The 15,593-nt window shown below is 37.4% G+C and overlaps 1 protein-coding gene across 4 annotated transcripts in view; it reads right to left on the bottom strand.

Moving 5' to 3' along the window:
• The window catches only part of POSH (Plenty of SH3s), an 81,908-nt gene that overhangs the window by 25,732 nt on the left and 40,583 nt on the right, over nucleotides 1–15,593 (bottom strand). For 3 of the 4 annotated variants that reach the window (XM_068355101.1, XM_068355091.1, XM_068355073.1), the window contains 5 exons: nucleotides 10,910–11,152; nucleotides 8,498–8,665; nucleotides 6,787–7,103; nucleotides 3,131–3,287; nucleotides 2,349–2,454 (listed from right to left, as the gene is read on the bottom strand). In XM_068355101.1, the coding sequence (XP_068211202.1) occupies nucleotides 2,349–2,454; nucleotides 3,131–3,287; nucleotides 6,787–7,103; nucleotides 8,498–8,665; nucleotides 10,910–11,152 (991 nt within the window). The remainder of the gene's footprint in view (nucleotides 1–2,348; nucleotides 2,455–3,130; nucleotides 3,288–6,786; nucleotides 7,104–8,497; nucleotides 8,666–10,909; nucleotides 11,153–15,593) is intronic. The other variant, XM_068355083.1, reaches the window with a different exon arrangement.

A 15,593-nucleotide genomic window follows, 5' to 3' on the forward strand; every position in this document is an offset into this window, starting at 1 on the left:
GCTAGGACAAGCTTAGTATAGCTCGACTTAGCTTGTTGCACGCCTAGCGAAAACTCAGATGGAGGAGAGCGGGGAACAGCAGAGACGAAGTGGTCAGGGTAAAGCTCCCTGAGTAGAGCCAAGACCTTTCTAAAATCAACAGACAATGGAGAAAGCTTAGACTCCTCCACGTCTGATGAGGGATCAAGATGTGCCTCCTCATCATCCGACACTTCATCAGCAGAAGGTAGCGAAGCAAAAGGACCAGAATGCTGAACCGCAGAGTCAGAACGGGTAGGAACAACAACAGAGGTTTCCTCAACTTGAGGGAAAACCTGAGGTTCAGACTGCATAGGCTGAACAACAGTCGGAGCAGAAGGCAGGTGCAAGGGTGAAGGAGGTTGACTCCTAGCAAGAGTTGCACCCAAGGATTGCACCAGCTGAGCGGAGGACGGAGGCGGAGTAGTCCGTTCCTGTTCCTGAGAGATGAGTGGAGCATGAGAAGGTTGAGGCTGCGCAGAACAAGGTAAAGTTCTAGCAAGCTGAGGCTCCTGAGGCGCAAGTGCATGGTGTAGATGAGCTTGCCTAGATGAGGGTTGAACTCGGTGCAGCGCTGGTTGAGCAGACAGACTCACGGAGGGGAGAGGTTGTTGTACCCCAACCGAGAGTTGCACCACTGGTGGAGCAGCAAGGGGAGGAGGAGGAAGAGTGTAACTCTCCTGATCCCAAAGCAAGGGTTGCCTTAAAGAAGGCTGAGGCTGAACAACACTGTGAACAGCAAACTCCGAAAGTGGTTCAACATCGTACGCCTGGCAGATGGTGCTGCGACCAGGCGGAGCAGGTGCAGGCTGGGCGAGCACAGGCGGAGCAGGTGCAGGCTGGGCGAGCACAGGTGCAGCGAGAACAGGTGGAGGGAGTGCAGGAGGTGCAACACTCTCAGCCCGACACTCACGCATCAAGTCCGAAAGCTGAACTTGCATGGACTGAAGCAGGGTCCACTTGGGGTCGGCAGAAACGATAACAGACTGAGGTAAAGTCACAGTCGGGGTCTGCATAGGCAGAACCTTACTCCTCTTGGGCGGAGTACAGTCGACCGATGACAGAGGCGAGTCGGAGCTGAGCCAATGACTGCAACCTGGCTGAGCACTCGCTGACTGAACTCTACGTTTAAGCGGTCTCGAGACCTGAGACCAACGTTTCTTCCCTGCATGAAGATCAGCGGACGAGAAGACGGGCTCAATCGTCTGCAGGTGGGAGTGACGGTCTAAGGAAGACACGCCCGCAACCACCGAGGATAATTCTGTGCGCCTAACAAGGCCTGTCGAACCCTTAAGCCCTTCGACATTGCTTCTCCCCTGGGCATGGGAGCTTGCAAGAGGTCCCGGACTGGGAGGACGACTGGCTCGCACAGAAAAATCCTCACGCACCACACTGGCACCACTAGCACTTGGCACTGCACAGACACTAGCACTCGTCACAGCACTGGCACTATTTCCACCCACTGCACTCTTGACCTTCAGTTCTTTAACCTCGGCCATCAGAGACTTATGGTCACTTACCACTGATTCTACTTTATCTCCTAAAGCCTGAATAGCACGCAAAACAGTTGACATATCAGGCGGAGGGCACACAGTAGGTTCGGGGGTAGCCACTACAGGGGTAGGAAAAGGTAGGGGATCATGAGGTGAGGAAAACATAGAAGAGTGAGAAGAACTTCTCCTAGCTCTAGTTCTCTCTAACTTGGATGAATATTTTAAAAGACGTACAAAATCCAATTCCGAAAGTCCGGCGCACTCCTCACACCGATTTTCTAATAGACAGGGCCTGTCCCTACAGTCAGAACAAGCGGTGTGAGGATCTACCGAGACCTTCGGAATACGCCTATTGCAAGACCTACATCGTCTATGGGAGGGAGCTTGCGAAACGTCAGACATCTTGTTTCAAAGAGTAAGTCAAAGGGTAATCCAAAAACGAGCAAAAATTCATTAACCGTTAATCAGAGTTTATATAAAAGCTAACTAGCTAATATAAAAAGGATTCCAGTATGCGACAGCCGTTAATCTAAGAGAATACTTCACCAAATATCCATGAATAAACTCGAAGACCATGAGCGTATCCCAGAACGTCTAGCCGGAAGCACGACAGAGGAATAATTGAGGAGGTGTCAACAACAAATGATTGAGTACCTGGCCACAGGTGGCGCTGGTAAGTACACCCCCTTCTAGTATTGTGATAGCTGGCGTATCCCTCCATAGAATTCTGTCGGGCAACGGAGTTGACAGCTACATGATTATCGGGTAAGTTTAATATTGAAAAATAGATAGCTTGTGGTATAAATTATAAAATAAACTTAAAATTGAGCGACTTACTTTGTCAAGCTTATTAGGTAATGTAGAACTTCCTTGGGTAGTTCCAACCTCACCCAGGGCAACATTAGGTGGTGGTGAAACTGCATTGCTTATACCACTTGTATTCCTAGAAAGAAGGAAGAAAGAATCCTGAAATTTACACACCTGAACATTCAAAAAATTGTTATATATACCGCATACATACATACATACATACATATACAGTGAAACCTCTAGATACGAAAGTTTCTGTATACGAAAAACTAATTTTACCAAATGACATACAAAGATATAATCACCTCATATTACGAAAGAATAATTAGGATACGAAACGAAATTCACCTAAAATTTAAAAAATCATTTTACGTATGTGTAAAATGCGATTCATTATACGAAAAAAAAACTATGTTACGAAAGCTACACCGGAATAAATTAATTTTGTATCCTGAGGTGTATGTATGTATTATAAAAATACTTGGTACACGGTAATATTTGTCAGATCCATCACTTCAACTATGAATATTCCATCATGCAAAGAGAAGTAGTTTACTGTGTACATAAATTGAAAATATTATGTTCTTACAATTATTAGATTAAAATAATGAATAATAGCAAACTATTACATATAATGAAAATTTGTCTCCCACTGCTAAGCTATTCATGAAGTACCCTTTTATGGAAAGCAAAGTCTACAATGAAGATACAGTAATGCAATGTTAAGTCTTTCTTAAACTACTCATTTAAGGAAAGAAAAAGTCTACAATGAAGATAATGCAATTACTTACAAGACTAACATTCTATACCTATGATTAGTGAAGCTCGAAGGATTCGGAGAAGACGCATGCCAGGAGGAAATCTGACCGGACGAATGGTGACCTGAACCCTCTATGGATGAGCTGACAGACCTTGGAGGCAACTCGGGTGGAAGTGATGAAGGGGGGCTACTGCTGCCAGAGCCACCTGTCATCAACCAATTTAGAAATTTCCACATTAAGTGATTCGTTGGAAGATAACATCCTAATAAACAACTTCAGATTTTAATTTTTAAATTGCTATTTTGTGGATGATATAGTAATGAAGTCTGGCTTTATCCCTAAACAAAGTATGGAGTATAATATTCTACGCTACTGAAAATAAGCAAATTAAATACTTGAGCAACTAGTAAAAACATAAAGAAATATAAAAGATTTAGGTCATAAGTTTTTCTATACTACACAGAAGAATAAATATTTTTAGTGTATTCACATTTGCCATTTAATGAACTTGAAAACCCGATAAGTAAACCTATTCTTAGTAAACACATACTAAAAATTTACGGGAGAAAGAGTTCATTACAGAAAAAGAATAATTATTCTTGCAAAATGAAGGATCGAAAATTCAAAGTTTTACGTCCAGGTTAAGAAATAGCCACACTTGTAATGTCTTCTTACTGGAAAGAGTTTGAAACGAACTTTAAAGTGGTGTGCTTGAAATGCATATTTTCATAATATATAACATGGATTCAATTATCCTGATTAAAGATGCATTTGTATTCTCCTACTGTAATTTTCTAATCTTGCATCTAATTATTAGTCGAAGTGAAAAAAATATTCCAATATTTTTTCCTAAACATTGACAATCTGAATACCTAAAGCTGTGCAATGGTGTGTCAAGAAATTAAGCAAGTTGTGAATCTTGATATTGGCACTTATGAATTCTTTGTCCGTCTGGAATTTTCTGATCTTAGCAACACGGTTTCTGATGGAGTAGACCAAAATTAACCTTCATCATGGTACTGTTGAAAGTCTTTATGTCATCCTAGCTATCATACCTAAACCCTTGAGTACAGTACTAACGAGTAATATCTGCTTTGAGCTGTTTTCATTTACAATAAATATAATTAAATCCCAAGAAAATTATACCAACTAGTAACCCTAATTTGAAGATACTAACTTATCAAAACTACCAACAATTCTCAAAAATATAATCAAAGGTTTTTGTTGTTTTTGTTTTTAATGTCCCAAAGATATTGCTTAAAATTTAAATTCAAAATTGATTGTATTCAATGCACTCTATATTTACATCAATCATTTAAGAATTAAATCTCTAAACTTTACTCTTGAGATACATAACACACCAAACAACACAGGATTCTCACTTACAATAACTGAAGAACAATTAATCCCTAAGGCCTTAAAACACAGGAAACCCTTTTGCTCACTTTAGCGATGACTTGGAATGGCTACAGATGTAAAAGGCCACTCCGCTGGGGGAGGGGGGGGGGGGGGGGGGGCTTTTTACAGGAGCCAATCATAAGGCAGAAGTACAGCCAAGTTAAATGAAGCATTATGCTAAAACTTAACTAAACTTTCTTTATTTCAGCTGTTAAGGGAATAGAATTTTGTATCATACTTTGTTAGTTTTATTTATCTTTTGTGTATATGCTCTTGAGTTTGGCTTTGATAAAGTTTTCGTATCACAAGGATGCAATAAAAGTGTGTAATATATGAGAGAGAGAGAGAGAGAGAGAGAGAGAGAGAGAGAGAGAGAGAGAGAGAGAGAGAGAGAGAGAGAGAGAGAGAGAGAGAGAGAGAGAGAGAGAGAGAGAGAGAGAGAGAATTTTGTATCATACTTTGTTAGTTTTATTTATCTTTTGTGTATATGCTCTTGAGTTTGGCTTTGATAAAGTTTTCGTATCACAAGGATGCAATAAAAGTGTGTAATATATTTGAGAGAGAGAGAGAGAGAGAGAGAGAGAGAGAGAGAGAGAGAGAGAGAGAGAGAGAGAGAGATTTTATAAATTTGATAACACCTTACATAGAGAGCTATACAAGATCTTCTAATAATTTCCCTTCCACTTTATATTCTAACCAGTCTGGAACTTGAAATCTGCAATAAACCTCTCCACAAAATCTATCATAACAATGGAATGAATGAAATCTCATTTTATTAATGGTTTAACAATGTACGCATTAATCTTTGAAATCTATAATTCCTTTTTTACTATATTGTAATTAGCAAACTCACAAAGTGCATGTTTGTATATGTCTGCAGGCTTAAATCTGTTATATAAAAGATATTATAGTATTTGCCCTTAAACATATTTGAGCACTCACTCTGTCTTGGCAGTGCATTCTAGAACTTCAGACCATTAAATCTAATAATGTCCGCTGTTCAGCTTGGTACATTAATGCTTAGTCGTTGCGGATAACTTGTTTCCCATTTCCCTGGCCATAGAGATTAAATGAACTACAGTATATGCTACAAAGTAAAAAAATCTTAATCAAGTCGGCAAGTCCAAAGGGTATTAGTTTTGCCAGAAGAACAAGAAGGCAAAAGAGAAAGGTGATTAACCCTTTTACCCCCAAAGGACGTACTGGTACGTTTCACAAAAGCCATCCATTTACCCCCATGGACGTACCGGTACGTCCTTGCAAAAAAATACCATAAAATTTTTTTTTTCATGTTTTTGATATTTTTTTTTTTAAATTCAGGCATTTTCCAAGAGAATGAGACCAACCTTACCTCTCTATGACAAAAATTAAGGCTGTTAGAACAATTTAAAAAAAATATACAACAAAATGTGCTGGGAAAAAAATAACCCCTTGGGGGTTAAGGGTTGGAAATTTCCAAATAGCCTGGGGGTAAAAGGGTTAAAGAAAGCTTTATCAAAACTATTTTGGCTTTCATATGATCACTTCTGGATCGAAAACGTTCAAGTCCTTAGAACTGACCGACTACAGGTAGTGTCAAAACATCCGAACACAACAGACTGACCCACAAAGTGAAAAAGTACCTTTCAAAAGGCACCACAGTAGAGAACCAATGCCTGAAAATATCAACATAAAACTTTATATAACTGATGTATTGGGAGACTAAAACCACATGCAATAAATGGGGTCAAAATACAACTTCTAAATTTATCTTTAAAGTAATTAGTTGCAAAACTTTTTTTTTTTACGAGCTGAGTTACCAAACACTAAAATCAGCATTATATTTGGTTAGAGGTGTTATTACTAACACAAACATGACATACATATAAGTATATAGTTAAATAATACTAAGAAGCTTTATTGAAATAAAAACATGCATACAATTTATTTAAAAAAAAAATATATATATATATATTTAATATACTACTGCCAAATATGCTAAAAATAACACAGGAAACAAAAATCATACAAAAATGATTAAGCAAGTATTATTTTACACCCACTACTAAGACTGAATGAAAAGATGTCAAAAACTAATTTCCTAAGCAAGTTAAATATAAAATACTCTAAAAAGCACAAATTTTGTCTATGGACATCTAATTACATGATTTAAAATACTGTACAAAGTCATTCAACTTAAAATTAAACAAAAATAGCTTGCCCACATCTTGAAAAAAAGGAGAGAATCGGGTAAGAAAATAGTAAGGATGCAGGATGACAGAAAAGGGGATGTTGTTAGTAAGGATCACATGTTAATCAGGACTCACCAGCAGCCGCCCCTGGGGATAGAGATCCGGCTTGCGGTGATGATGAATGAGTTGGAGAAAGAGTGGGAGCCGTAAGTAGGACAGGAGTGTCCAGGAGGCTTGTATTCTCACCGCGTGACCCATCCGTGTGTCTCCCTTCCGTGCCTCTGCCTGAGAGACTTGGTCGAGGCCGTGTGAAGGTCATAACACCTGAAGAAGTTGAGCCGCTTCCTGTCGTGTTGCTGTTCCCTTGGGATCCTCCACCGTTACTGTTGTTACGACTGTGGCTTAAACCGCGAGCATTGCGCCTTGCTAAATATGCAGCTATCATCTGAGGCCTGTTTAGAAATATATACAACGAAACCTCTGTGACTGCCAAAATCATCAAAATCCTTCATTATGGAATATCAATTCAAAAGGACTAAAATAAACACAGGTGACCATATTTCAAGGCCATCCCAATTCAGAATTAAATTTTGCTTTAATAATATCACATAATAACTACTGTATATTGAAAATGCATGAGAAAATTTTGTTTTAAACCCTCCGGTAATCTGATGACAAACTTTGGTATCATCCATTCAAGAAACTGTAGGTGTTTTGAATGCAGTACCTATTTAGTCTTTCATTCTTCTTGTCACTTTGGTCTTAAGTCAACACAGTGTTACCTTCCTCCAAATAGTGAAAACATTTAAAAGTGTTATAAATATTGTTAGTAATTACAATGAATGTCTTCTCCTTGACTGGTTATTAATTACTGTACAGATTATTTAATGCAGTTATTTCTAGGAAATGATGATCATCATTCTCTCTGTGACGACGGATAGGACATCAATGTCGACTTTGAGACAAAGACAAAAGCAGGTGCTGCCTACCCTAGCCTTGGTTAATGCCATTAGACCCGAGATTGTCTCAATACTGGGCAGGAGACCTAAGCCTACTGAAAATAACAAAAACCGGAAATTCTTATTTATGGGGTTCATGTCGATGTAAGCCATATTTTGAGAGAGAAGCAATATGAACAGGAGGTACATGTGGAAATTAAATTTTTTCCTGTTAGATCTTTTAGTTTCTTACTTGTATTCTGGGAAAATTTTAATTGTAAATGTACATATGAATATATTTTATGATGAATAGGTCTTGTGATCAATATAAATGTAGTTTAGCAAGATAACTGGGTCATTTTTCAAGGTTCTTCCAAAGGATATGTTCTTCAAAGAGATATAAACATTGGGCAAGGTAAAGTTGAGAAAATTGTACAGCTACTCGAAGAAGACCACGGGAATGGACGAAAAATAAAGAGCAAATAGCAATGTATCTGATATTGAAGGAGTGTTGCAAGGAGCTAAAGTACCATGTACATTGTACATGCAGAGAGCTCTGTAATTACTGTATTCTTCTCTCCAAAAAGGTTGGTTGCCTTCTATCAAAAGCATCTTCTTCCACCAAACCTCTTCTCTCCATATCATCCTTCATCTTATCTCGTCACCTAATTCTCTGCCTCCCTCTTGATCTTCTCCCCTCTAACAGGTTCCTCCCAAGCCCTCCTCACTCCCTCCCCAACATTCATCCTAAACACGTGCCCCCGCTACCTCATTTGTGACACTCTTACCACCTCTGTAATCTTCACTACACCAGCCATTCTTCTCATTTCATTCTCCAAAGAGCTCTGTAAATTATACCCTATCATAGGTAAACAGGTCTTTATTCATAATGATAGCCAAAAACTCACTTGGCAACTTGAACATAATTTCCGGGGAAGACTCCAGCTTTGTCGGTTGTGATGCACCGTCCTTTGAACCAACCATCTTGACATTTTTCTGTGACGGTGTAGATGTACCCTTTCCTCAATTCCAATTCGTCTGCTTTTCGGCCTTGGTAAGAGTATAGTGCCACATAACTGTAAAATAAAAAAAGAGATTTCAATTAACTCTATCACTTTTACTTATGCCATTATGCATAATAAATGTTACAACAATATTGAAATAAACAAGGAGCAATTCAATGCTAAATGAGAATTCTTCTCTTTTATGTGGCCCTTAGAGGGATTGGGAAATGTTAATCCCAAGGGAGGAGGATAATACTCTCAATCAAAGCATTACAAGTATGTTAGTATTCAAGAGACACACTTTAACATTTTCAAGTAATACCCCAGGATACAAAATTATTTCGTTCCGAAATGGTTTTCATAACATGATTTTTTCGTATAGTGAAATAGTTGTTTGGAAAATTTTCTACTCCTTATATCAGATTGCCACAGCCCTTTGCAAACAACCATTTTTATACTGCTGCTGATACTTACCTACTAAGTTAATTTCAAATATACTAAATAAAGTTTTTTTCCTATGTTTAAACTTGTTTGTATCATTGTTTTCCTGTATAACATAGTAAGATACCAGTCGCCTGCAAATTTTGAGGTTTCAGACAACCACCACTACCGCCATCTCTTGGCAAATATGGTAAACATTTCTAGTTGTCCGCAACAAGTTTTTTATGATGGAAGTATTGTAATAAAGAAAAAATTAGTTATTTTCATTTTACTTAAATACACAACTACAATGTATATTACGCTGTTATGTCAATCCTTCCTAATTACTATGCAAGTAGAAAAATTAATTACCGGTACAAATATGGAATATTCTAGGTTTCGGACAACTAGGCTAGTCTACTAACAGGTTCACGCAACAGAGTCCGAGTACAGTACTGTAAATAAATAAAGATAAAATTACAGGTAAATATTCCTATTTTACTTAAAACATAAAACTATATACTGTAATTAAAATGAGTATATTATATGACTTCAAGTCAATCCTTCCAAACTACTAACCTATTAATGAACCATATGCAATTAGAATACCCTTACAACAACACAAAAGAGGTCGAGAAAATAAATATTTTCATAATTCCAAATGTATCTCTCATGTAATGGATAAGCCCCGACTTTTTCATCCAAAACACGTCTTAAAATTTTGCCTTTTACACGTTAATATACAGTATATATATTAGTGCAATTGTATTATTACTAATATTATTATTATCATAGAACCTCATTTAGACACCATACCTCTTCCAGCAATGGACACTGCTCAAATCACGAGTTAAATACTAGTACCTAAAATTCAGGACACCTCTCTTTTTTCCTTGTTTCCTTACCTCACTGAGCTATTTTCCACGTTGGAGCCCTTGGGCTTATACCATCCTGCAGTTCAAACTAAGATTGTAGCTTAGCAAGTAATAATAATAATAATAATAATAATAATAATAATAATAATAATAAACCCGTCAAATCAATATCTTTGAAGTCCAGAGGTGTAGTGAAAGGTTTTGAGTACCCTCAGACACTTTTTCTGTACCAGGACCGGTGCAAGTCTTGCAGAGGCGTTATATGTTGCTTTCAAAGGATTTTCGGTATAGAAAAACCGCTAAATTGTCTCAATACTGTACTAGAGGCCTAAACCTACTGCAAGGAAAAAAATCTGGAACTTTTTAATTTACTGTATGGCCAAAAATGATATAAGCCAAGCTTCCAGAGAGAAACAAAATGAACATTAGGAGAGGTTCATAGAAATAAGAGAAATACAAAAGTGAGGCATTTGTCTACCTGGAGCCAAATATCCATTGGGATAATAAGTGTATTGCGGTAATCTGGTCAGAAGAGAATCTAATAAATCTCTTGGGTCATAAATGGAGGAGGTTGGATTCCTGAAGACCATAAATATGAATTAACGTTAATGGTTTGTATAGTGACAAAACATTTTCACAGGTAACTTAACCCTTTTACCCCAAAGCTATTTGGAACTTTCCAACCCTTAACCCCCAGGCATTTTTATTTTAAGCATATTTTGCAATAAATTTTTTTTTAGATTGCGCTAACAGCCTTAATTTTCGTCATAGAGAGGTCAGGTTGGTGTTATTATTTTTGAAAATGCCTTAAGTTTCTCATAAAGTTATCAAAAATATGCAATAAAAATGTAAATAGCAGTTTTTTTTCAAGGACGTACCGGTACGTCCACGGGGGTAAAGGGATAAGTTTTCTGAAACATACCAGTACGTCCATTGGGGGTAAAAGGGTTAAAATAAATTAAGAGGAATCTGTAAAAGTTACAGCATTCACCTTAAAAAAAACTAATAAAAATATACTTACAAAGTTGTGGCGGTTACTTGTGGTGTTGAAGAAGACACAGTCACTTTGTTTGACAACGTAGACGATCGTAACCTGGGAGATCCAACGGATTCACTCTTCGTACTTTGATCCTCATTCGAAGACGCTTCCTGATTCACTTCCGCATCGGCGGGACCGGGCCCGCCAGCACCGAGCCCTGATGGTCCCAAGCTATTGTTGCGATTGGTTCCATCTTCGGTGGGACTCACAATTTCTAAGGAGTGTCTGAAGTACACAGATATTGCCATAACCAATTTTGAAAAAAATAACACCTGCAGCATGTAAATATAATTCAATTAACTTCATGAAAAGGGAAGTTACACAAAATAGTTATCAAAACTACTAGTTGTTATGTTAATTAATGCTTTCTTCACATCCTTTTTTTTTTTACCGAGTACTGGTCCCTCGCAAACATACTGTAACCAAACAAACAGTTTATACATTGGATTCAGTAGATTTATGATAAAATTGCCCATCAAGAATGCTGATCCTTCAGCTCTTCAATAGCTTTAGAATTTTTAAGATATCTTCACATCAACTATAACAAAACTTGATTTAAAAAAAATTAGATCAACATGATTTATTTCAATACAAACACGCAGCTTACATTTGCCACACACCTAAGATAGATGCCTCACACCACCTCTTGTCTGGCCTAAGTGAAGAAGCCTTATGGATGTGAGGAAGGTAACTTTTCTGTACCAGAAAATTCCATTTCTACAGTTATGTAATCCACACTATTTTTATAAATTAAACAAAAGCAAAAGTTGATGCCTAAAACTTTATTCTTTTAAGAAATTTAATTTGCAATAGGTAAACAGCAAAAACAAAGAATAAATGAATACCAAGCGATCATTTCTTGGAATAGCATTTTCATTTCTTTATATTATCCCTTTTACCCCCAGGCTATTTGGAAATTTCCAACCCTTAACCCCAGGGGTTAATTTTTTTCAAGAGTGTTTTGCAGAATATTTTTTTAAAATTGCCCTAACAGCTTTAATTTTCATCATAGAAAGGTCAGGTTGGTCTCATTCTCTTGGAAAATGCCTGAAGTTTCTCAAAAAATTATAAAAAATATGCAAAAAAAAAAAAATTTAAACAGCAGTTTTTTGCAAGAATGTACCGGTACGTCCATGGGGGTAAAGGGATGAGATTTGTGAAACGTACCAGTACGTCCTTTGGGGGTAAAAGGGTTAAAAAAATTGAGAACATAGCAAAAGAAAAGAATGTTGCAAATTTTTGTAGTAGTAGGTAATTGTATCTTTGAAAATGCGATCTAATATTAATAAAAACACTGCAATTTTATTGATAACATGTTATTAGTATTGTCTATGAATGTGTAATAAACACAGCAATAACTGCAAAGATATAATATTCTTGAAAAATAAATTACAATCCCAAAGGATGTATATTAGATGTAGATATACAGACAGTATATCAAAGTACATAACAAAAGAATTTTTAGACTACAGTATGTACTGTATTTTGATTTTGATTTATGTTGATTTATTTATATTTGTAAACATGAATTTATATCTATATTTTGATATACTTTTGTAAAAAGAATAATTACACAAATAATGTAAATGAATAAAATGTAATTGTATTTTTATAATAAAAGAAAAAAGAAAATACAATGGGTAGAAGGCCAGTATTCTTCCACTGAAAATATTTCTTAAACAAAAAATATATCCTGATCATTTTATAGTCATCAGATAAAAAGGATTATGCTTTACAAAATAAAGATGGCTGTTATACTTTTGTGCTTAGGTAATGAATGGAAGAGTACAACAAATTGGAATATAAACAATTCTATCATATAAAAGCACAAATGAAAGAAATAAAAACAATGACATATTTGTATATTTCAGTTGACCCTCCTCATTGCAGATTTGCAATTTGTTGCTTAACTTATCCATAGCCAGCCAAATATGAATCAATGTAAAAGAAATCTGTAAGGGTTCACCTATCCAAGGGTGAGCAATCACTTTGATTGCATCTGGGGCTTTCGGGGGAGATGAAGGCTGGAAATTAAAGTTAAAGGACTCTGATTTGTGATTAAGAAAATTATAAATTACTATTAAAATCTGTGATTTGTTCCCAAACATATAAAAACCTTCGTCCTTTAACCCTTTTACCCCTAAGCTATTTGGAACTTTCCAACCCTTAACCCCCAGGAGTTTTCTTTTTCAAGCACATTTTGCAATATTTTTTTTTTTTCAAATTGCTCTAACAGCCTTAATTTTCATCATAGAGAGGTCAGGTTAGTCTCATTCTTTTGGAATATGCCTGAAGTTTCTCAAAAAGTTATCAAAAATTTGCAAAAAAGTATAAGCATCAGTTTTTTGCAAGGACGTACCGGCACATCCATGGGGGTAAAGGGATGAGTTTTGTGAAACGTACCCGTACATCCATTGGGGGTAAAAGGGTTAATAGGAAACTCGTCCTTAGATGGGCGGAAGTCCCTGTTACTAAACTGGCTGTGTAAAATTCCGGGATAGCTATGCTAGGACCAGGGTAGAAAATACTGTCAGGTTCACAGCCCAGGCTACCATAGATGATGCAAAAGAAAATCTCTCTCTTGGACTAGCAAGTCTGTCCAGTAAGGCACATACCAATCTTTAGGTTTGACTGTAAATATCCATCATCCCCTTTGTAAGGAAAATGGTGGAATGAACACTTCCATTTAAAAGTAATAGAAAAACTCCTGGCTATAGGTGAGGCCTACCGGTATCTACATCCTTCCAGCTACTGTACATAGGATTCCAACAGCTACACCCCATCAAAAAGAGGGGAAGATGAGAAAAGAGTTATACTCTCTAACTCTCATGCTACCCTTGTGTTGAAACTGATATCTTAGACATATCTTTTGGTTGTGTAAAGGTAGTAGGTTGGCCAAGGCATTAGCCACCCGTTGAAATACTACCGCTAGAGTTATTAGATGCTTTGACTGGCCAGATATCACTACATTCGATCCCTCTCCGGTTACACTCCGGTTACAGTTCATTTTTCCTTTGCCTACACATATACACCGAATAGTATAGCCTATTCTTTATACATTCTCTTCCTTCCTCACACACCTGACACAGAATAACTGAAAAATTCTTAATCACTCAAGGGGTTAACTACTGCAATGTTACTATTCAATGGCTACTTTCTTTTTGGTAAGTGTAGAGAAGAGACTTTAGCTATGATAAGCAGCTCTTCTATGAGGGCATTCGTTTGTTCTCAATTCTTGGGTAGTGCCATAGCCTCTGTACCATGGTCTTCCACTGTCTTGGGTTAGAGTTCTCTTGCTTGCGGTACACTCAGGCACACTATTCTATCTTTCCTTATTTCCTTTCCTCCCTGGGCTAAGTTTTCCATTGGAGCCCTTGGGCTTATAGGATCCTACTTTTCCAACTAGGGTTGTAGCTTAACTATTAATAATAAAGGAGCCAAGGTCATTACACCACTTGTTAAGCAGTAATCACAGGTTACAAAGACTTGTGAGTACATTCACTCAAATAATAAGTAGTGAATGTGGTTTGATGCTCCCATACTCCAATGTCTGAAGTTTGAGCAACCGAGAGATATTTCTTAAAGGCTAGCGCAGCATCAACTCCTCTGATCTCATGGGCAGACACCTGAACTTGATTTGATGTGCCAGGGGAACTACCAGTGTTTATGAACAGGTTCTGTAACCTGGGTTGTCTTAAGGTAGCATCTTAGTGTAGCTCAAACAGATTCTCAGTTATTTCCATAAACAATGAAACTGCAAAGGATGAAAACCTGGAATCAAGGATGGAAATTTTTTTTTAATTTTAGCTGCAAAATCAAGAGCAAAAGATAAAAAGACCTGCCCTCAGTGCCCAGAATAAAAACAAATAAAAAAGCTTGCATGTTAGTCAAAGTTAAAGCAAGCAGAAGAAACATTTGTAGGGTATGGTCCTTATATGACGCTAGCCTCAATGGTTCCAAAGGAGCTTTCTTTAAAGATCGCAAAGCCTTGGTCACATCCCAAGCTGGAAGTTGAAGTTCACAAAGAGGGCAAGTCTGCTCCATACTCCTGATAGGTACAACGAATTCCCACAAAGAGGAAATATCCACTCCCCTAATTCTCAGTACTTGGCTCAAAGCCGAGCAATACCCATTCGCTGCTGATACTGAGAGACATTTTTTTTCCGTAGTTATGCTAGGAAGTCCGCTACTAGTGGAATTGAGGCTCTGAAAGGAGAAGTATTCTGTCAACGGCACCAACAACATAAGATGGCCAACTTTGCTTGGTACACATTGATGGAGGATTTCCTGAGGTAAGCACTTGTATCGCATACCAATTTGCATCTTCAAGGAAGGAATATTCTCGGTAAGTATTCTCTTGCCTCGTGAAATTTACTGGCAAACAAAGAACTCTCAAGTTTCTTTTCTTAACAGGAGGCAAATGTGAGTTTTTATCAGATGAGCGCTCCTTTCTAGAAGGGTGCATGCTAACAGTAGAGTGTTTTTGATCTAGAGATTGAGTGCTGGCAGTAGAGCACACTTGAGTGCAAAGAGTTGAGACATCAAGATCCGATAAATACGCGTCACTTGAGGAAGTACTTGCGATCAGATGATCACTTGCCACCAGGTGAGCATGCTTGTGGGATTAGAAAGGAGCGCAGAAGCATGTGAATGCAAGTCAAATATA

The sequence above is a fragment of the Palaemon carinicauda genome, chromosome 2 (genome assembly GCF_036898095.1).
Source record: "Palaemon carinicauda isolate YSFRI2023 chromosome 2, ASM3689809v2, whole genome shotgun sequence".
Taxonomy (NCBI): Eukaryota; Metazoa; Arthropoda; class Malacostraca; order Decapoda; family Palaemonidae; genus Palaemon; species Palaemon carinicauda.